The following is a 23,067-nucleotide window of genomic DNA, read 5'->3' as shown; positions in this document are numbered from 1 at the left end:
AACGGTCATTTTCCCCTGTGGTACCGCGTTATCTTGAAGTTGGAAACTTTTGCCCTGTACATGCTTTAGGAAGATATAGATCATCTAATGGTAGCTTTAATCAATGGATTGACAATAGATACCGCAGTAAATTACGATAGATTATAACAATAAGTCATGATTGCAGACAGTAATGGTTGTTACAATGCATCGCTAATTTGTTGCCACTAATGCTGATTATGTTGAACTAAACTTTCAGCATTTTCAAAAAATTGCGGGTATAGACCATTCGTTTTTATTCTTTGACAGGCCAGTGGATTTAACTTTTCTTAAAATTGTCAGATCAAGAATTTTTATTGATGAAAAATTCTAAATACTCTTTTATATCATATCATATTCTACTCATAAAAGGTAGAAAAATTGGGGAGACTGATCAGCTCGTTTGTGAGCAAGTGGCTTGGCCTTCCCAAGTGCCTCAGCAGCATTGGGCCCTACGGTAAAGGGATGCTACACCTGCCCATTTCCAGCCTGGCAGAGGAGTACAAGTGCGCCAAAGTAAGACTGGAAATGATGCTACTGGATTCCAGCAATCCACTCGTAGCCCAGACTGCCCCTATTCTGGGCACTGGGAGGAAGTGGACACTGCTGGCCGCAACTGAACAGGCAAAGGCAGCACTCAGACACAAGGACATCATTGGCCGAGTGCAGGACGGGAGGAGTGGCCTTGGTCTTGGGGCCAGTAAACCAGTATGGAGCAAAGCCACTACTGCTGAGCGGCACAAGCTGGTGGTCCAGGAGGTACATCGAGAAGACAAAGCACAAAGGTGCGCCCGATCTGTGTCGCAGGCCAAGCAAGGGCAGTGGTTGGCTTGGGAAGGAGTGGAGGCAAGGATTATCATCTGGAACGAGCTGCAGGGCAAGCTTTACCATCAGAGCTGTGTATGATGCCTTGCCTTCTCCCACGTACCTAAACCAGTGGTATACCAAAGATTCCAAGTGCTTGTTATGCCCAAGTCCTGCAACACTGAAGCAAATCCTGGTTGGTTGCAAGATCAGCCTTACTCAATGCCGTTACACCTGGCGGCACAACCAAGTGCTGAAGTGTCTCGCTGCTGTTCTGGAGAACCAGCGGATGAGGGTGAAGGCCCTCCCACCCTTGTCAGCCAACTGGCAACCAAGGCTGTTTGTTTTGGAGGGGGAGAGTCAAACCGGCCACACCAACAAGCCACCAGACAACGGACAGCTGGGCAGTGCACCAGAGTGAAGGTTCCTAGCAGACCTGGACAAGAAGCTCTGCTTTCCATCTGAGATTGCAACTACCACCCTACGACCAGATCTAGTGCTTTGGTCTGTCTCTCTCAAGCTCGTCTACATCATCGAGCTCACAGTGCCCTGTCGAGGAGGTGTATGAGCTGAAGCGGCTGAGATACGCAGGACTTGAGGCCGAAGTGCAACAGCAAGGCTGGAGAGAGGTGGTATGCCCAGTAGAAGTTGGCTACAGAGGGTTTATAGCAACCTCAACATCCAGGCTCCTCAAAGAGTTGGGAGTCCGAGGGAAGGCCCATCGGCAGGCAGTCAGAGATCTCTCCAAGGTGGTGGAAAAGGCCAGCCAGTGGCTGTGGATAAAGAGGAAAAACCCCAATTGGGCCTTTAGAAGAATTGATGGGACTTAGGGGGTGAACCTGGGATGCTGGGATTCACTGCTGAATCCTCTCGAAAGTCTCGTGGGCCTATCAGCGAAACACTTGAGGATGGAAGGAAGCCCATTTGATAACACCTAGGGTGGCATCCCTTATTTTAACATCCCACAGAGCCTCATCGGAGCCGAAATATGCATGAATACACGGATATTAACATCTAGTCTGACATAATACACACCCGAAACTTTCTATCTGCGGGCCTTACTGACCAGACCCGTACATTTTTCAAATATGAGTGACTGGGATAGGCTCCACCATAGCCAGAACCATAATGAAGATAAACGGTGTAGAAAATGGATGGATGGCCTAACCTAACTTTTGAAAATGAAAGATTATACAGTATATTCAAATAACAAATTCACACCTTTGCTTTTTGACAAAATGCAAAAACTGTCAAAGGAATGTGCTTCTTTAAGAGATCGCTGAAAGGACCTCACTGAAAACGTAACACACCAGTGGCCCAGTCAGGGAGCATTACTCCACCCGTGTGCTATGTAAACAAGCAAAGCTACATGATGGTTGGTGCAGTCACTTTCATGGCGGTATGAGGCAATCTTTGAATGCAGAAGACTGAGAGGTCCAGTGCACACCAAGCAATGCAGCTGAACAAGACAGAACTGGACGAAAGATTCACCCCTGTATAATTTGTGGAAAATAATGCATGTATACCACTTCTACAGTCGCTTTCTACTGACAATGTTTGGAGCAACATGAGAAAGCGAACATTAAAAACTGTTTCTTACCTTGTGTTATTCCTAGCGCTGCGTACACACCCACCCTCATATTAACATTCTCCTCAGTTTGATTTTGCAATGCATCGTTGGTCCATTCACTGAGCCAAATGTTTGCTCCGATTGCAGCTGCACTCTGGCAGCCATATAGAATGCAGATAAGCACAGAAAGCAGCAGTCCCACTGCCTTGATGTACTCTAGGTAGACCTTTAGTTTGACCTGAAGGATAGATTATTGTTAAAATTTGAAAAACAAGAAACTGATGAGTGATTGGATGACTGAGTTTGGCATAGAGCAGGGGTGAGCAAACTGACAAAAACGCTGATACAGTATGAGTATTGTGGAAAGCTGATTGTTGAATCTCCAATCCACAGTGATGATGCAATGCCTTGAAGGTATACAGAAATCCACAATTTCAGACTGACAGTTATTTTCCTTTGTAAAAAGTGTATTTTTTGATGTTAGTATTTTAAATTTACACATGAATAATACAGTTTCAACTAGTGCGCTAAGTGGTAAATGCATTGTAGATCATCCCGATGTGGGCTGTCATGGAGATTCAGGACGGTCTCACTGAAGAATTTACAATACTTATCTTAAATCATACTTAAAATGAAAAGTGACCACTTTCAACTTCATTGTCGTCCGAACCGTGAGCTGGTTTAACGTGCTGCACGACACATCAGATAAGTAAATGCTTCTCCCCACCATCATTCACCCACACCTTTCTTAGTAAGACAGGTGCCTCATCTTGTCATCTTTTCTTGCTCTTCACATATAAACTACAGTGTTGAGAGCAAGGGTGTGTGTACGTATGCCCTAAAAATCTATCTATCTATCTATCTATCTATCTATAGTCTTTAGAAGAGTAGCTGTAAAAATGCATCTCTGAGCATGTTTCTTGATTTTGGGGATCACGCACGCTCCTTTTCAAGCCTATTTTCTGCATAGCTTCCGCTTTTCCGGGTCAGGTCACGAGGGCAATAGCTTTAGCAGGGATGCCCAGACTTCCCTTTCCCCAGTCATTTCCGGAAAGATCTCAAGAGGTCTCCAGGCTAGCCGAGAGACAGACAGTTCGTGACCATAGGTGAGTGTAGGAACGTAGATTGACCGGTAAATTGAGAGCTTCGCCTTTGGACTTAGCTCCCTCTTTACCACAAAGGACCAATACCAAGTCCACATCATTGCAGATGCTGCACTGATCGCCTGTTGATCTTCACTCACTCATAAACAACAGCCCAAGATACTTGAACTCCTCTACTTAGGGCAGGATTTCATCCCTGACCCAGAGAGGGCATGCCTCCCTTTTCCAACTGAGGACCATGGTCTCAGTATTGAAGGTGCTGACTCTAATTACAGCTGCTTTACACTCGGCTGAGAACTGATCCAGGGACACGGTCAAATGCCTTCTCCAAGTCCACAAAACACACATACACTGGTTAAACGAACTCCCATGGACCCTTGAGGAGCCTGCTAAAGGTATACAGCTGGTCCACTGTTTCATGGCCAGGACGAAAACCACATTGCTCCTCCTGAATTTGAGATTTGACTTCCTGACGGATCCTCCTATCCAGCACCCCTGAATAGATCTTACCAGGGAGGCTGAGGAGTGGGATCTTAGTTGGAACAGACCCTCCGGTCCCCTTTGTTAAAAAGGGGGAACATGACCCCAGTCTGCCAATACAGAGACACTATCCCCGATATTCATGTTATGTTGCAAAAGCCTGTCAACCAGGACAGCCCCACAACATCCAGAGCCTTAAGAAACTCCGGGCGAATCTCATTTACCCCTGGGGCCACTTCGGTGACCTCAACCCCAAAGATAGGTTAGACCCCAAGGTATGTGGTATATGGAATTAAGGAGGTCTTTGAAGTATTTTCCCCACCGACTCACAACATCCCATGTTGAGGTCAGCAATAAACCATCCTCACTATACACAGTGTTGACGGTGCACTGCTTCCCCCTGCTGAGACTCTGGACAGTCGACCAGAATTTCTTCAAAGCCGTCTTGAAGTACCGTTATTTCCTGGCTGACAGAGCGCTTCTGGTTATAAGCCTCAGTACACAGAAAGAGTTTAACGCTAGCTCCACATCACCGCATAAACCGCAGGGTTGAAGGCATGTGAAAAAAATTGTGGCTTGTAAGCCGGAAATTACAGTAGTTCTCCGTGGCCTCACCAAACTCCTCCTATGCCCGTATTTTTGCCTGAGTAAACCACCAAAACTGCATTCTGCTTGGCCAGCCAGTACCTATCAATTGGCTTGCGAGTCCCACAGGCCAAAAAAGCCAGATAGGAATTCTTCTTCAGATGCACGGCATCCATCACTATTGGTGCCCACCAACGTGTTCGGGGGTTGCTGCCAAATCAAGCAAAGACTACCTTACGGCCACAGCTCCAGTCGGCCACCTCAACAATGGAGGCGTGGAACATCGTCCACTCGGACTCAATGTACCCATCCTCCCTCGGAACATGAACAAAGGTGTTTGGAGTTGGGAGTTGAAATTCCTTCTGACAGGGGAATCTGCCAGCCGTTCCCAGCATACCCTCACAATGTGTTTTGGCCTGTTCTGAGAATTACAACAACCAAACTAACACCAGACTTTGATGCACTCGCAAAAAAAAAAAAAAAACAGTGATTAAGAAAACAACAATGCTCTCATTAAAAGTAAATCTAATGCCTTTTCTTGTGTTTTATTTTTCATATGTAAGCACCTGCTTGTTACCTGTGCCCCCTGTCAAATTTTAAAAGTCAATGTGGCCCCTGAGCCAAAACTTTTGCCCACCCCGGATATAGAATGTGGTATGTGATTGCAGCAATGGTAAAGTATAAAAGGGCTGCACTGATATAGGGCTTTATGTACATTATCGCATTGCCCAAAGCACTTTACAAAGCATCACATTCACACGCACACACATTCATGTACCAATGGATGGCTGTTGCCATGCAAGACACTGCCAAACCCCCTGGGAGCAAATAAGAGTTCAGTGTCTTGTCCCAGAACAGCTCAACATGCAGATTGTCAGAGTCTGGATTCGATGAGGTGACCTTTGGATACTGGACGACCCGCTCTACCGACTGATCCACAGTCGCCCCATTCTAAAATCTTCAACACAAAGGATAATAACAGACTAACCCTGCCTGTTTCCGCCGTCTCTGCCTGGATGAGTTTCTCTATCCTTTGAGACTCCTCCTTTTCTTGTGGCTCAGTGTGTTTCCTCTGACTGCAGCCATTCCTCCTCAATGACCTGGATTTAGGGGTCTCACCATCTGCTGAAATGATGCTGATTTGCCTTAAATTAAAGAAAATTATTTCAGTTGTGTAAACAAGTGTAAAAAAAAAAAATCTGCGAAATGATGCTGATTTGTTTTCAATTAAAGAAAATTATTTCAGTTCTGTAAAGGGGTCTAAAAAATGGAATTTTAAAAAATACACTATGTCCTTATTTAGTAGCTGAGAGCCTTATTTACTTGTTTAGGTATTTATTTGTATTCCTCATTTTTTGATAAACAAAATGTTAACATAATAAATAATGAGTCTTAAATCAAATGTAGAGTGAAACAACAACAAAAGTGAAACTAGAGTTATACTAATAGATAAAAGGCAGAGGCAAAGGACTAGAATGAAAGCACGTAGCTCCCCACAACATAAAAATGGCTGAATACATGAGTGCGGAGCAATCAAAGATAATCACCATTAACACTTCACAGGGATTGATTGATTGATTGATTGATTGATTGATTGATTGCACATTAGAACAGGCGTGTCTGGGCCAGAAATGGGAAGTCTTCCAATCCAGCCCATGGAGATAGAGAACACATTCACTCATATTGTTCAATGAAAGTAAATGTTTTTGCTATTTTTTTCTACTGGAGGGGGCAAAAATGACCATTTCAATTATATTTTGAAATTAGCTCGTTGAAACAGTGGACAACTGTTTAGCACATCTCCCTCACAGTTAAAATCGGTATAGAGTTTCAGTCACTCACATGTGATGGGCGTGCCATCGCACTCGCAAATCTGCACAGTCGAGCATGAAAAATCACGCCTGTAATATTTGTTAAAAAAAAAAAATTTTGAAAAATGTCGCTTATTTTGTGAAGCCTTGACATTAATTTACGTGTTTATTTCATAAACGTTGGTAACAAAACGAGCCTGATCCTAAACAATCAGTATTCACCCAGAAACAAGAAATGCAAGTTAATCGTACAGAGCATGTTCGGAAGTGATGCCAAAAACAGATGTTCCGAGCTGCTTCACGTACAGTGAGCGCATTGACATTGGAAGTCATCAACATAATTAGCCACATCAAAGAAAATTCAGTTACACGAGGGGTGCTCAATTTGTCAATCGCGAGGCAGTTTTGGTTGATCGTGTGAAGGCATGTCCAAAAAAAAAAAAAAAAAAGACGTTAGACTATCATCCACCTTGTTGCTTGATTCAGGTGTGGTCAATACATCGAGCACACGCACATTAAAGCGGGTTCTAGCAAGCCGGCCTCCTGTTTACGGTAGTTGCGGAGATGCGCATACGTTGTGTATGAAATGCACTGTAAATATAAATTTGCTTTGCTTAGTGTATGCAAGAGAATCTTTGCATATCTTTTTTATTTTTTAAAACAGAATTATGAAAAATAATTGGAAATGTGATATTTTTAGTATAAGCTGAATGACCATTATAAGGTGGAAGGTGATCAATGTGTAAAATGTTAACAGTACAGGGTCGAGTCTTTTTAAATGAATAAAAATTGGGGAGATATTTATTCATATTAGATCGACCATGTCGGCTCATTAATTGAGACTCAGTAACATAATCAACCCTGAGTTTTTTTTTTTTTTTTTATGTTAATTGACCATTGGCTGGGCTGCAATCTGCAAATTACCCCATTGTGGGACTAATAGAGTGCGTTTTATATATTGTCTCACTCCCATATCGGTTACTGCACGTAGTTGGATGTGTTATTTTTTTTTTTTGTGCTGCTTGTTATGTCCTCATGCACTGGAATTTTTCTGCTATTCCTCCTCTACTCCTTCCTCGTATAGCCGCTGTTTTTTTTAACTTTGTTGATAGATAATTTTTCCTGCTCGGTAGTAGCGGTTTATGTTTATAAGTCTTTTCTTTTGTATTTTATATAGTTTGTCCTCCTCGATAGTGGAATTTCATATTTAGTAGTCTTGTGTTTTGTACATTGCATATGAGTATATTGTATATACATATATATATTGTATATATGTTTTTCCTACTTGTCAGTAGAATTTTATATTTGTTAGTCTTATCTTTTACGGTGTTCCCTTGCCCATTCGCGGTTCACCGTTCTCAGTCCCACATAGTCACTTATTTTGATGTCAACGTTTGTTTTTTCACAGAATGCGATGTATTTTCACCACCATAACATGCACTTGGAAGTCTTAAATTCTCTCCTAAGTAGACATAGTGGCTTAAAATGCGGCATCCCTTAGGTGCATGCTCATTTACTAAATCTGGAAATGTTCTATGCCTAGTCCAATGAAGTACATTTGAACATGCCTGTTAATTGTTAACATGCATTGAAGCTACCATATGATGGAGCTCACAAGAGAGTCAGAAATAATTGCAATTTCACATTTGTAAACAGACAAAATTTACATTGACCAACATACTGACAGTGAAGGCAAGTCATTACTCAAGATCTTCTTCACACTCACGGTGACTCAACAAAACTAAAATGATCACACCACAGCAAACAGAATAGCATAGCGAGCAAATAATAAAACAAATGCAACAATGATTGAAGAAATAATTGGCACAAAACATGCACTTTTAACGCTATTTACATCCTTCTAACATGCATCAGCATCCTGGGCGCATCGCAAAGCATGCTGGGAGCACACTGGCAGGGTGTAAATTCACCCCTCCGTGGATATCGCGGAATCCGCGTCACTGACCAATCTGAGGCCAGAGATCTGGATAAACCAAAGCCCGTTTTTGCTCCCGCCATTTTCTCAGACAACATTGCATGGTCCAGTATAGGTTTAGTTAGCGTTTTATCGCGTATTTGGGTTATTTAACAAAAAATATGGTTAAGAGGTGTAGTCACGGACTTTGTAATAGTGACGACAGGTATCCTGAAAGGCTAGTCGGTGGAGTTCGATTCTTACCCTTTCCAAAACCGAAGACCCAGTACGAAAAATGCCTTCGATGGATCAAACTTTGTGGAAGACCGCATCATCAACTAAATCCATCTAATATCAACCGGAACAGATATGGATGGAGTCTGTCTCAGTTCAGAATGTATTGTATTGTATTTGCCATTTTTACTGTTTGTCTTACGTCAGCGCACGTGGCGTGACGTCACTTCAGGAGGCGTGGTTAGGTGCCCTGTACGGAGGGGTCAATTGGATTTAAAGCGCATGTTTTGTGTCAATTACTTCTTCAGTCTTTGGTCTAGTCCAGGGATCAGCAACCTTTAACACTCAAAGAGTCGGTTTCCACGAAAAAGGCAACACTGAGAGCCGCAAAGACTTTTGACATAAGTGGCTAAGATGATGGAAGGATGGATGTGTGTGTGTGCGTTTGTGCATGAGTGTGTGTGTATATAGATATCTTTACACTTGTAAAATAGTCTTGCTTATGAAATCCATGCAGTCATCCATGCTTCATCCATCCATCCATCCATTTTATTTGCCGCTTATCCTCACAAGGGTCGCGGGAGTGCTCGAGCCTAACCCAGCTATCAACGGACAGCAGGTGGGGTACACCCTGAACTGGTTGCCAGCCAATCACAGGGCACATAGAGACAAACAGCCACACTCACAATTAAACCTAGGAGCAATTTAGAGAGTCCAATTAATGTTGCATGTTCTTGGGATGTGGGAGGGAAAACGGAGTGCCCGGAGAAAACCCATACGGGCACAGGGAGAACATGCAAACTCCACACAAGCTGGGCCTGGATCGAATCCAGGACCTCAGAACTGTGAGACCAACACTTTACCAGCTGAGGCACCATGCCGCCATCCATGCTTCAGAAAATTAAATTAAAAAAATTAAAAAATTAAATGAACAGACATTTAATTCTTACAAAAATAAAAATCACAGATTTTGACTTTGACTAAAGACATGATACATGTTTTTGATACAAATAACCTACACTTCAATCGAACACTGATACTTTATTTTCCCAAGCCACGCAGACGCACAACACAAGGATAAAAGAGCCGCATACGGCTCCGGAGCCGGGGGTTGCCGACACCTGGTCTTGTCACACAACAACATTTACAGTTTTTGGGCCTCATGCAATTTTACGGTGTGCTGTCCATTTTGAAGAAAATTTAAGACTTTTTAGTGCACCTTCTGGTCACAAAAATATGATACATTTCATAAATAGGTATTTTAATACTGCATCCATGAGTCGCAAATTTACGTTATTTGTCAGGGGGTTAGGATCGTAACCCCTGCGGATAACGAGAAATTACTATACTGTTTTTTTCTTTTACTACTTGTCAGTTGCAATTCATTGTTCCTTTTTGATTCTACATTATTCTCCCTTCTCATTAGTAGTGCTTCATGTTATCAGTTTTTCTTATTCTGTACTGCAATTGAAAATGGACTGTGTTACTACTTCAATCCCCTATTTGCTTTGGGGTCCAACCATTCATATACTATCACAATCTCCATTAAATTGGAGTTCACAATTTGAAGAAATAAATAGAAAAGAAGTAAATGTGTTAACATACCGTATGAATTTTCTCTTTGCCTCAATGATCACTGGTTCTCTGTCAATCATGTCAGTGTGGTTGCTAAGGGTGTCTTCGGGAAACAAATCCTCATCATCGATTATTTCCTCTGCAAAAGTATTAAGCAAATTCCTATATTGAACTGAAAATATATCACTATAATCAGTAACTAACTGATGGTTTACAAATTTGATATGATGTGAAATGAAACACTCAATTCTACCTGTGGCTTCATCCTCCTCAATGTCGTCCTCCAAAGCGTAGTTCCTGAGAAACTCAGCAAATGCTCCATTCTGCTTTAGCAGCTCTTGATATGAGCCCATTTCTGACACTCTTCCATCCACCATCACCACTATATTGTCCACCTGGGGCAGGTAGCTAATGCCATGTGTCACCAGAATACGGGTCTGGGATCAAATACCGTGTAAAAAAAAAAAAAAAATCCATTTGACTCCATCATAAGTAACATAAAGGATGTGCAGAAATGCCATCAAAAGTCAACAAGGGTTAGACAGGGTAAACCTCCACCATGGATTTAACATTAACAGAGTATATTGCGAACCTGCACACAAATTAATTAATCATAAATATGCTTAATATTAACTAACCTTGCCCTTCAGAGCCCCTTCTGGACCTATGAGGTTGTCAAATATATGTTTGGACACATGGGCATCAACAGCAGACAGCGGGTCATCCAGAAGGTACACATCGGCATCACTGTACAGAGCTCGGGCCAGGCTGACCCTCTGTTTCTGGCCTCCAGAGAGGTTAATGCCCTGAGGCATCAACAGGCAAGAGCATTAAAGAAAGACAAGTCAAATAAAGGCAATATTGATACCCCTGCATGTGGCATCGGCATTACTACAAAACTTTTCTTAATTGAAACAAGGGAAAATAGGCAACAATAATAGGAAGTACCTTTTCTCCTATTTCCGTCATGTCTCCTCCTGGTAAAACCTCAAGGTCAGGGGTTAAGGCACAGGCCTCCAGAACACAGCGGTACTTCTGTTCATTGTACAATTTCCCAAACAGGATGTTATCACGCAGTGTGGCGTTCTGTATCCAGGCCTGCTGAGGAACGTATGCCACTGATCCCTGACAAGAACAAAAAAAGTCTTAAACATTAACACCACTTTTTGTTACAAACTGCAAAGAACTCTTTTTAGTTTTTTTTTCAATTGACAATAGTCTATGAAATTCTAAAAAAATGAATTATTTGTAATGCTACAGTGGATAGAGAAAGGGAACAACCCCTGTAAAATTGCCATCTTAATGAGACCACAATGTATAATTTAAAGAAAATAATGAGGATGGACAGAATTCTTAATGAGCTCATAATGCAGGACAGCACAGACTTGAAGGTTTGTAGCCAAATCAAAAGATCATTGAGATATCTTGGACATATACAGAAGAGGGACATTGTCGCTAAAAGTGTGATGGAGATAGAGGTGAGGCTAAAATGATAACAATAGAGAAGATTTATGGTGGTGAGCGAATACTAGCTGGAGTTAGAGCATAAGATACAAATGACAAGGAACGATGGAAGAGGACAATTGTCTGTGGCCACCCTTACTAAGGGATAGGCCAAAAAAGAAGAGAAGATATCATTTAAAAACATTTGACCAAAAGAAGTAAATTTCAATTGTAAAATTAACACATTTGAAAGGAAGAACATTTTACCTAGATGACAAGTAGTTAATTTCCATTCCAAAAATGTCTGTTAAGTTGTTCGCATTAACAATGGTGAAAAAACAAGACTGACTGCTCCTTGCTTGCATGTCAAACAACGCACTGAGTGAAGTCATACCCGGACCGAAACGTCTCCTTCAAGTTTCTCCATTTCACCCAGCAGGGCAGAAATTAAGGAGGATTTCCCACAGCCAACATGGCCCACGACTGCCAGTAGAGAGCCTTGGGGCACCAACACATTGATGCTAAAAAAACACAATCATTAGTCAGACACTCTAGCCTCAGTAATAAAACCACAAAAAAAGGCATGGTGTAGACATACTTGTGCAGAATAGGGGCATCTTCTTTTGCCCAGGTGAATTTCCCATTGACAACTGTGACTGAAAAATCTATTAATCGAAAAAATATATCCACAAATTTGAGAGTTGGCAAGTTGGCAAATGATTCAGCATTTCTTAAACATCAATAACCTTTTCACACCGCAAATCACTGGGTGAAAGGTACAAAGAGGAACTAGTGACTAAGTCCGAGAAGCTGCAATCTTTCACAGTGGATTGAGATACGATCAACAACGGATGTATTCTCAGCCATGAGTCACCTTTTCAAGTGAAATGTGCAGGTATGAAATGACATGTAGAGTACTGTGTTTGATCTTGCCTGACTGTGTGTTCTTTCTGTCCACTGAATTAGGATCCAGCTCATCATGACTCAAGAAACTTTGGATTCGCTTCAATGAGACGCTTGTCTGTAATGCAGAACAAACAATGGTGTTCACTCGAAATTGAAACTGGTAATGAAGGGAGTAAGTTTTTTGTGTGTTTTAACAATTATATAACTGTTTTACATATCCACAAACAGAAAAACCTTGGGAAACACGTCTTTGGGGGATTATGCTCTATAAGCACTCTATTTACACGGGAAGAGAGACATGGGGGATAAGAAAAGCTAAGTGCCCACCTGTACGAGGCTGCTTATGACTTGGGGAAGCATGTTCAGAGGGAAACGGAGAATGTTAAATAGTGAGAGTGACACAAAGGCCTTCTCCGCATCTAGGATGTTGTTCTCATCCACCATTACATACACAGCAAATGTCGTCAGTGCAACCTGGGGACACATCAACAAATTGGCTAGTGAGAACCAGCAGTTTACTGTAGACTGTAAACACAATTAAGATAGCCTGATGGTGATATAAATTATTTATATAGGCTATACAGACAGATTCAAACATCCATCCATTTTCTATCCATTTTATCCTCTCAAGGGTGTACAATTTTATAAATATTTTTGATATCCGTTATCCTCGGGGTTAGGGGTAGGGCACCCTGGACTGTTCAATCACGAGGCACATACTCTAAAGGTGAACAACTACTCTCCCTCACATTCAACTTGTGGAAAATTTGGTCTTCAAATTAACCTAACATGGATGTTTCTGGAATGTGGGAGGAAGCAGGAATAGCATGCAAACTTTACACAGGAAGACCCAAGCCAAAATTTTAACTTGGAACAACACAAATCTGAGGCCCACATGCTAACCACTACCCTTCGTGGTGGCTTGTGTAAATGTTATCTTATTTAAAACTCTGTGAGGTTGTAAAATGCTGGTGGCTGTTTAGAGTACATCCTTATTTGTTTATACAAATCAGCAGAACATGAGTTTTGATGCTGCTTTGTTGGATGTTACTAACCTTACTAATAAGTAGTACAAACTGATTATTTCTGTTTGAAGATAAGACATCGATAAGATTGAACACCACTGTGACTACATTCAAACACAGTATAAAGCTTCTTGAACATTAACTTGCTTCCTTCAGGGTGTTACCAAGTGAATAGTTAAGTCTGGTCATGACTGAGCAATATACTGTACCTGAAGATGGTGGGTGGTTATTATCACAAGATACTTTGTTGTACGATCAAATACCAAACTTCAAGTTATGAGAGAGGCTCTAGTTTTTTAAATTATTGTGACAATTCCTGCAACAATCAGGTCATATTGTGAACAGCAATGTGTTTTGTGTTAATAAAAATTAGGTGTATGTTCATATTGGGTGAATGTGATTTTACATTAAACCAGCCAAAGAAAATAATACAAGGCAACAAACCAATCATAAAGTAATTGTAGAATAACCATCTGACTGATGTGACAACTTCAGAAAACCTCAGTGGAAGAACAGCTTCCAGGCATCTTAAATACCATGAATGGGGCACTCGTCCAAGCCATCGTTGATAACGATCCCAAGTAGGCCGCCTTCTTAAGCACGTTGAGCTCCTTCTGTCGGATGGCCAGCACCTTTTCCTTGAATGAATTTTCCCAAGCGTACAGCTTCAGTACTTTGATCCCATTAAGAATCTCATTCATGAGTTTAATGCGACTGTCTTTGTGCTGCATCTGCTCCACCTGGGGGACAAAAATGTATCCAATATACTGTGAGAAACAATTGCACACATTGATCATCAGTTTCATTTGCATTCAGGATGTTTAATGGGATAAAAGTAGTTATAATTTATTCAGTCATTAATTTTCCATACTGCATATCCTCACTAGGGTCGCGGGCATGCTGGAGTCTATCCCACATATCTTTACATCCTGAACTGGCCAGCCAATTGGTAATGGGCAATTTTGAGTTTTCAGTTAACCTACTGTGCATGTTTTGGAGATGAGGGAGAAAACCCTGGAGAAAACCCACGCAGGCACAGGGAGATCATGCAAACTCCACACAGATGAGGATGGATTTGAGCCAACATCCTCAAAACTGTGAGGCAGATGTGCAAATTTCTTGCCCACCATGCCTTAGTAGTTGTAGTTCACAGTGTTATTCTGATCTTGGCAAAATGATTTTAACCTCACTGGATAACGTCGTAAGAAAAGTACAATGACAGAATTACATTGAAACAAGGTATAAATGACCTGTCTGTCAATACCTGATAGGAACGGCTTTTCATGACAATAATAGCATTTAGTGGGATTAGTAGGATCATGACAGCAACTCCAGCCAGAACCGAGGGGCCCAGATTCTGTAACATAGTTCCAGATAATTACACATGCACACCAGGTAAAAGCATTGACGCAAAGAAGGATATGCACAGTATATGTGTATGTAAACAGCGCTGCAAAATTATAAATTTCTCTAATTCTGCTATTTAGAGGTTGATGTTTGAGTAAAGCAAACGCTTTTGTTCTATATGATAATCTACTGACAGCATAATTCCCAAATTTCATCCAGAACAGCAACGCGAGCAACGGTGATTGGAGCACTGAGACTTATAATCATTGTATCATGGACGTCGCTCTTTGGAGATGACCCACAGTATGTAGCCAAGTAGGACCCAAGACAAGGTCAAATGAACGTAGCGCAAATCAGTGAGATCAATATTTATGTACTTCACTAAGATTTCATTAGCCCTATGTAGAGCTAGGTTAGCATTGATTATGACAACCATGAAATTTGTGGCTTATTTATTAAAATGATGATGACCGTAAGGTAGCCCACGACCATCATGTGACTTGATCTAGGGTGCTTGTAAGTTTTGCTGTGTGACAAGTGGCCAGTGCACTAACATCTGATCTATAGATGACTACATTTTGAGACATGTCAGTGAAAAACCTGGGAAAGGTGGTCAGGAAGGACTTGACTTTAAAATGGGTCATTCACCCAAACAGAGGAGGGGTTTTCTGAAATGAAATGAAGGAAATATTTGTTTCCTTTGGAAGTCTCTCATTTTAGTTTGAATACTTCCTAAACTTATAGTAGTTTGGAGAATATTTCTAGTCATCTAGTCTTAGTTCATAAACGCACAACCATGAACCTACTGTATTATTATATAACATGTTAAAATATTGAAAAAAAGCTGCTGAAGTCAAGTTGTAAGTGCAACCCTTGCTTTCATTTTTTTTATCCGTCACAGCAGAGTCAAATACAGTACTGTGGTTTCTTCCTAGATTTAAAAAAAAAATGTTATTTAGAGTAATTTAAGGAAGAAATTGTCCTGAGGTGTATTGCAAAAGTGTGTGTGAATGATTGTTTGTCTATACTGTTTGCACCCTGTGATTGGCTCACGACCAGTTTAGGGCAAAGTGGTGTTTCACTGTCTTACACTGGGATAGGCTCCAGTTCACTCGCGACCTGAGTGAGGTGAATGTCATGATCCCAGCGGTCCAGCCTTGGATGCGCGGGTGCCCATGTGGTCGCGCTCATTGGGAGGCACACACCTGCGCCTCATGCTGGCTGATTGGCCCCGGTGTATATAGGACCATGGGGACGACTGGCAGGCGCCACGTCGTTGCGGTTCATGCCCCGTTGCAGCACTCCCATATCTCTGATCGTATTCCCATGTGTACCGACCTCCGCATGTTCTCCGACCGACCCCGTAAGCCTGACTCCCTTGACACTCCTGCCTTCCTTGATCGATTCCCCATGTACCAACTCCTGCCTGCCCGCTGACCTGCTCTCTACGCCTGACGTCCTCACTACCACTGCTGCACCTGACTGCCTGCCCGATCCCCGACCATGGAACAATAAACGTTTTTCCCGAATTACCTCTGCGTCTCCCGTGTACTCTTGGGTCCTACCTCTGTTCCGATGGGTCGTGACAGTGAAGTGGTACAGCAAATGGATGCATGGATACACTGTATAGCTGTATCTAAAGTGCTTGCATGGATGGCAAAATATTAAATAGATTAACTACAGTGGAAGTCATAGCAAACTTTTAAAAAAGTGGGTGGGGGGGTTGTATAGAGCCCCTTAATAGTCTTTTTTTCGTCTTCTTTTCTTTGAATTTTTGTGCTTCATCAGGAAGCTATTTTCAAACTTATTGAGGACAATGTAAGGTGGTGAGACCAGCCTCATTTGCGAGGAACAGTTCCATTGTAACGCAAACATTTTATTTTATTTAGAAAGGTGTTAATGCTCCCCAGTATACAGTATTCCTGCAATGAGCTTGGGTCCCTATCCGCTAGGAGGGCAGAAAGCCATCAAAAGAAGTACATCAACAAGTTCACTGACTCATACCTGTAATCAAAGTGGTGTAAACAAAAAACACTGAGAAGATGACTGAACAAACCAAGTGTTTTTGCACATTTGCTCTGTAATTTATTAACGTACCTGCCAGAGGAAATACAATGCAAGCATTATCTGGAGAGGAGCAGACCATAGCATGTTGAGGAAGGTGGTGAGGTCCACGAATCTCTGAGCATCCACAGACATCAGGTTAACCACCTCTCCCACCGTAGATGAGCGTTTGGCAGCATTAGTTATTACCAACGACTGCAGATGAGAGACACAGACAACAAACACATTGTCACAAAATTACACCAGGGATACAGTATACTTGAAGACTGAAATTGTTTACTTTTAAAATAAGAATGATGAAGAAATGTGCTTGTATGTACCTTTCTGTAGATAGCACCGATGAGAGCTGTGCGTAGATGCATGCCAGTGAGAAAGCAATACTGAAAGTGCTGGTGGAGGATGAGAGTTTGTATAAAAGCTGTGAAGAACATGAGGAAGGCCAGCGAGTAACCCCACCAGTCAGGGACACCTTTTTGTTTTGTGAACGAGATCAACATTCTGGAAGAAAGGCAAATATGAATACTCAACGAAAACGGTTTTTCTTGACAGTAGACATAATTCTTGGCAGCTATCCAAAGCATTCTCCACCTTAAGTGCTGTGTGCTTAAACATCTCTAAATAGCAAATGCATGAAAATGGTGACCAATAAAAAAAAATGTTTTAAGGGGCCTTGAGGGATTCCCTCTGCCCCTGCAGAGATTTTTTTTTTAACAAATATTAAGCAATCTAGTTCCCTGCATCAGGGATTCGCTCTGAGCCCCTTCCGGTTTGCGGTAGTAATGGATAGGCTGACAGATGAGGTTAGACTGGAATCCCCTTGGACCATGATGTTCACAGATGATATTGTGATATGCAGTGAAAGCAGGGAGCAGGTGGAGGAACAATTAGAAAGATGGAGACACACACTGGAAAGGAGAGGAATGAAGATTAGCCGAAGTAAAAAAGAATATATGTGCATGAATGAGCGGGGCGGCGGGGGAAGAGTGAAGCTACAGGGAGAAGAGATAGCGAGCGTGGACGACTTCAAATACTAGGGGTCAAGAATACAGACAAATGGTGAGTGTGGTAAGGAAGTGAAGAAACAGGTTCAAGTGGGGTGGAATAGTTAGCGGAAGGTGTCTGGTGTTCTATGTGACAGAAGAGTCTCCGCAAGGATGAAGGGCAAAGTTTATAAAACAGTGGTGAGGCTGGCCATGATGTACGGATTAGAGACGGTGGCACTCAAGAAACAACAGGTAGCGGAACTGGAGGTAGCAGAAATGAAGATGCTGAGGTTCTCGCTTGGAGTGAGCAGGTTGGATAGAAATAGAAATGAGGTCATTAGAGGGACAGCAAAAGTTGGATGTTTTGGAGACAAGGTTAGAGAGAGCAGACTTCGATGGTTTGGACATGTTCAGAGGCAAGAGAGTGAGTATATTGGTAGAAAGGTGCTGAGGATGGTGCTGCCAAGCAAAAGAGCCAGAGGTAGACCAAAGAAAAGGTTGATGGATGTTGTGAGGGAGGACATGAGGACAGTGGGTATTAGAGAGGAAGAAGCACAAGATAGGCTTAGATGGAGAAACATGATACGCTGTGGCGACCCCTAACGGGACAAGCCGAAAGGAAAAGAAGAATTAAGCAATCTAGAAGACTGCCAAGTACAATAAGGCAAATTAAGCAATTTTTCTCCACAGAGAAAAACATTAAATGTAAAAATCTAAGATAAAAATTGCCTGATTTCTTTGCTTTTTTTTCTGTTGTTGTCTGCTGTTTTTTTCTATTGTTATTTCTTAACAGCAGAAATGGAGAAAGTCTGGTTTTGTCAACCTATGATGACCACGGTGACCATGGCGATGGCAACCACTCCCCACCCACTCAGTAAAAACTCCCTGGATCTGCAAGACACACATTGCTTATTTTGAGTTCAAAATGCCAAATTTCAGCAAAAGGCGACTGACTGATTTGTACATATGAAATCATCTTAAAGGTCACAACATTACTCCAAAATAAATTGGAAGATTTTTGCTTCCTTTGAACCATTCAAAACATGCACATTTTCATTTTCAAAGAGAGGTGTAGCATCTTGAGATTTATTTAAACTTCTGAAACAATCTTTAGCCACAGTATATGAAAGGCAAAACTGATCCGAGTTTTTGTTTAGAGTCTGGGGCTAATTACAGGGGGTTGGGGCCCGAGCAGTGCCATGAAGAGGAAGATATTGAGGCATACTAATACTTTTATTTCATGGACTGAGTACAAAATAGTGAAGAGGGGAGTTTTTGAGCAAATAAAGGAGGATATTTTAATGGATAAATTTTTAAATGCCAAATTTAAATTACGCAAGAGTTGACCCTACCATACCTAAATATAGGTGACCATAACTATTCACCTGAGAAGCTGAGGGTTAACAAATGTGATGACATCCTGGAGAAGCTTGAAAGCTGAACCAATAAGGAAGTAGGGTCCAAAGGCTGTGATGAGCGCACGTAAAAACGATGGCTGGCGAGGTGCAGCTTTCTGACCAGAGAGGAGCACTTCATCTTCTGGGCTAGTTACACTTTCACCTACTATGTTGTTGCTGGTGGATAGTGGAGGCTTGGAGTAAAAAACTTGATTGGATGGATTCTGTTGACTAGAAAGAGGACATCATTAATTGGACATACCTGCAGGTGAAACTGAAAGGTTTTCATGTCCCTAATTATATGACAATACAGTATTTGAAAATGAGCAAACACTAATAACTACAAATTAAAACAACAACAACTTACTGTATGTTAGAATTCAAGCTTGATTATATATTAATAATTATAATAATAATAATATAATTCTAGCAAGTTTCAAGTTTGCGTTTTAATCCTTTTGTCATGATCCTGTCTGTCCGAGCTCTGGCTGTGCAGGTCCCCCAACACACCTGCAGTCATCAGGAGACACACACCTGCGCCTCATCCCCACTAATTACCTGCAGTACTTATAGGACCCAGCGGACAGTCTGGCTTTGCCAGATCGTTGCCATTGATGCCTCGTTCCCGCACTTCCACGACTCTGATCTTGACTCCCAGCGTACCGACCCCTGCCTGTTTACTGACCTACCCCATAAGCCTGACGTCATTATCACTGCTGCTCTCGTGGACTGCCTGTCTGGTTACCGACTCTGGACTGAATAAAGATGTTTCCCGAACTGCCTTCACGTTTCCCGAGTCATGCATTTGGGTCCAACTCCGCGTTGTGGTTATGACATTTATGCTATATTCATTATTGTGGCCACAGCAATCATGCATTTGTGCACAAAACCGAAGGAACACAAAATGGGGTGGGATGATGGATGCCAGGTCAAATTTTAAAACTGGCAAAACCTTTACCACGTCAGACACAGTGTGTAGGAGAAACCTAGCTGGTCAGAATAAAACGTGGTTGTAACAAAATGTGCCAGTAAACAATATTCCTTAGTGGGATGGGAAGCATAAGGTTTACGGCCCGGTCCGGCACGTTTCAGCGTTATAAAGCCGGGTCCAGCAAGGGAAGCTTCATTTGCCTTTTCTTATAAGCCACAAACGTTGCATCATAGTTGCCGTGAAGAGCCTTGACAGAACATAAAAACCATGTCAGACCTTGACCGGAACGTGAAAAACTTTCCATTCAAATGTGACCGGGTAAAAGGGAGCAGTCTGTATAGACCACGGGCTGAACCCTCGTGCCCCTTTGAGCCTTGGCGACTGAGTACACCTACCCGCCCACAGCCTGTCACCTGATACCATGATAGAACATGAGATAATTTAACAACACTGCAATAGTGAGAAAAAATGGCAAAAATCCCACATTGCAGTGTTTCGCGATAACAGTGCTGCCATGTAAACCTAGCAATAAGGAGTCACTATCCCTGAAAGACCTGTATGACATCTGCAGGACAAGTGCTATAAAATCCAGCCAGCCACCCAACAGGTTTGTTGACTACAAAACAAATGAGCTTTGATGTATCATTTTACAATTTGCTCTTTCAAGCAGTGAAACTCACAGCGAAATTATAGCATAAAGAAAGGAAGCAATTGAATGGAGGCCAGAGTTCACAAGACTTGTTGTGTTTTGCATTTGCATATACTGAGATTTGAAATGCTTTCTGCTGATGCATAATATGCGCGGGGCTCATACTGTCATAAGGTCACACAGAAGTATGTTTCAATCACTCTCAAGATTTACTATAGATTTTAAAATATCAATTTCAGAAATACAGTCCATGGATACACATCTTATAAGTACTGTATTCTATTAAAATTGAGTTTACAGAGTTCCTATTTTTAATGTGAATGTCATTCAGTTTGTATGCTGGTATTGATTAAAATATTTAGAATACAACAAATTTTTTTGTTTTTTCTGTCTATCTGTAAACACACAGGGAAAAAATATTGTTTTATCGTTATTTAAAAGAGACATTGACTAAATTTTTTTCACTATTTAAGACAGGGGTGCTCAATGTGTCGATCGCGATAGAGCGTTTTGGTTGATTGCAATGCCGTGCCGAAAAAAAAAGAAAGCTGTATTTTTCTGACCTTTAGCTAACCGCGCATGTGCAAACAACGACAGTACAGGAAAACATGCTAGTCAGCGAGTTCCCCCTTATTTTAAGCCCTCGCTTAAGAAATCTTATCAAACATGAGTATGGATGCTGGCGTAAATAAGAAAACAAAAATCACTTTCATACAGAATGGGAGGCGGACTTATTTTTTACCATAATTTTCGAAGTGCCTCATCGGCCAATGGAGTGAAATGTGTAGCAGCATTTTTGAACTGTTCATGGAAAATACGATGCAAACATTCTGCCAAAAAGCAAGCTAACAATGAGAAAAGTGAATGAACTAAAATCCCAATTGGTCGCACAGCAGTCACTTTTCACACAATACAGTTCAACAGCGAAAGCCACCACCAAAGCATCGTTCCGGGTTCGTCACATCATCGTTAATAACAAGAGGTCCTTCCAATACGGAGAGTTGGTAAAAAAGGCACAGCTGACTCGTTGTTCCAATCTTTTAAAAACAAGGCGGAAATATTATCTTCGATAAAATCTCTGCAGCTGTAAAGGAGTACATTTCCACAGCTAATGTGCGGAAGGACATCGGAGATTGTGAGTGTTTCTGACTGCAGTTGGACGAATCCACAGATGTGAGTGACACAGCCCATGTGTGCATTTCCATTCGTATGGTGTTTAGTGATCATCAACATGAACTCAGATAGTTACAAAAAATGTTTATAGTTAATTACGTTGTGTTGTGCAATATTGGCTCATGTGGTTATGCAAGGCACACAAACTTACATTGACACACAAAGAATCCTCAATATACTTTAAAATAAATAAGTTTTGCATTTTTGTAGTGGATAGATCTTTGTGTCATTTTTGTCATTGTATTTCATCATTGGACATTCAAAAAAAAAAAAAAATGTCCCCCCCCTGATCGCGAGAGGCTGTCTGGTTGATAAGTAGATCATGGGGTAAAAATGTCTGGGCACAGCTACACCTGGTTTTGACATGTTTCTGGAATAAAGCCCATTTGAATATCATGTCATTGCCTGGAACTCCTGCATTTGGGTCCCCCCCATGTTGCTGGGTCACGACTGTTTCAAAATCATCCGGCGCAATTTGTCATAGGTTTAACACATTCCATTGTGCAAGCTAAATTTAGTATTTTCTGGATTTCTCTAGGAATGCACTCATAACATAGCCACAATACATACATAACGTTAAGGTGTTCCAATGGAATTAATCACCAATGAAGTAATAAACTATTACCCTGTTATGTCAATTTGGAGGTATCCTGTTATAAGCACTTTTTCATCAGTCATCTGCCTTCTTTGCATGTAAAAAAAAATCACTTATATACATGAACAAATGCATACACAAGTCCCTTCAAATAGTTGGAAAGTTAGTAAAATACCGCATTGCTTTGGCTTTCTCCTTCTCCCACTCCTTAAGGAGTTTTGGGACCATTGCCTTGGAGCTGTCACGCTGGTTCAGAGACCAGAGATCCTTGGCCTCGAGGGGCATTTTGTATCCTTTAATGGCCATACTGTGAACAAAGAATACATGCAATTGTTGATTAACAAATTCAACAATAATAATAAAATTGTTCTTTACAAATGCAACACCCAAGCATCTTATTTTGTTAGGAGTGACTTCTCCTAAAGCTTAATTGAGTTTCCCAGAACTCACTAACCACCA

At 41.5% G+C, this 23,067-nt stretch overlaps 1 protein-coding gene across 5 annotated transcripts in view; it reads right to left on the bottom strand.

Annotated features, from left to right (window-relative positions):
* The window catches only part of abcc3 (ATP-binding cassette, sub-family C (CFTR/MRP), member 3), a 66,083-nt gene that overhangs the window by 21,960 nt on the left and 21,056 nt on the right, over positions 1-23,067 (bottom strand). For all 5 annotated transcript variants that reach the window (XR_009793549.1, XM_061809917.1, XM_061809916.1 and 2 more), the window contains exons 7-22: positions 22,784-22,915; positions 19,249-19,491; positions 17,201-17,378; positions 16,914-17,075; positions 14,734-14,826; positions 14,006-14,209; positions 12,772-12,918; positions 12,472-12,559; positions 12,137-12,203; positions 11,933-12,059; positions 11,044-11,220; positions 10,734-10,901; positions 10,349-10,532; positions 10,126-10,234; positions 5,549-5,705; positions 2,423-2,630 (exon numbers count right to left, since the gene is read on the bottom strand). Coding sequence is in view for 4 of the 5 variants with exons in the window: in XM_061809917.1 (XP_061665901.1) it covers positions 2,423-2,630; positions 5,549-5,705; positions 10,126-10,234; positions 10,349-10,532; positions 10,734-10,901; positions 11,044-11,220; positions 11,933-12,059; positions 12,137-12,203; positions 12,472-12,559; positions 12,772-12,918; positions 14,006-14,209; positions 14,734-14,826; positions 16,914-17,075; positions 17,201-17,378; positions 19,249-19,491; positions 22,784-22,915 (2,444 nt within the window). In the remaining variant the exon portion in view is untranslated. The remainder of the gene's footprint in view (positions 1-2,422; positions 2,631-5,548; positions 5,706-10,125; positions 10,235-10,348; positions 10,533-10,733; positions 10,902-11,043; positions 11,221-11,932; positions 12,060-12,136; positions 12,204-12,471; positions 12,560-12,771; positions 12,919-14,005; positions 14,210-14,733; positions 14,827-16,913; positions 17,076-17,200; positions 17,379-19,248; positions 19,492-22,783; positions 22,916-23,067) is intronic.

The sequence above is a fragment of the Syngnathoides biaculeatus genome, chromosome 22 (assembly GCF_019802595.1).
Source record: "Syngnathoides biaculeatus isolate LvHL_M chromosome 22, ASM1980259v1, whole genome shotgun sequence".
Classification (NCBI taxonomy): domain Eukaryota; kingdom Metazoa; phylum Chordata; class Actinopteri; order Syngnathiformes; family Syngnathidae; genus Syngnathoides; species Syngnathoides biaculeatus.
Note: the sequence above shows the minus strand (reverse complement) of the source record. Positions and strands in the feature narration are given on the sequence as shown.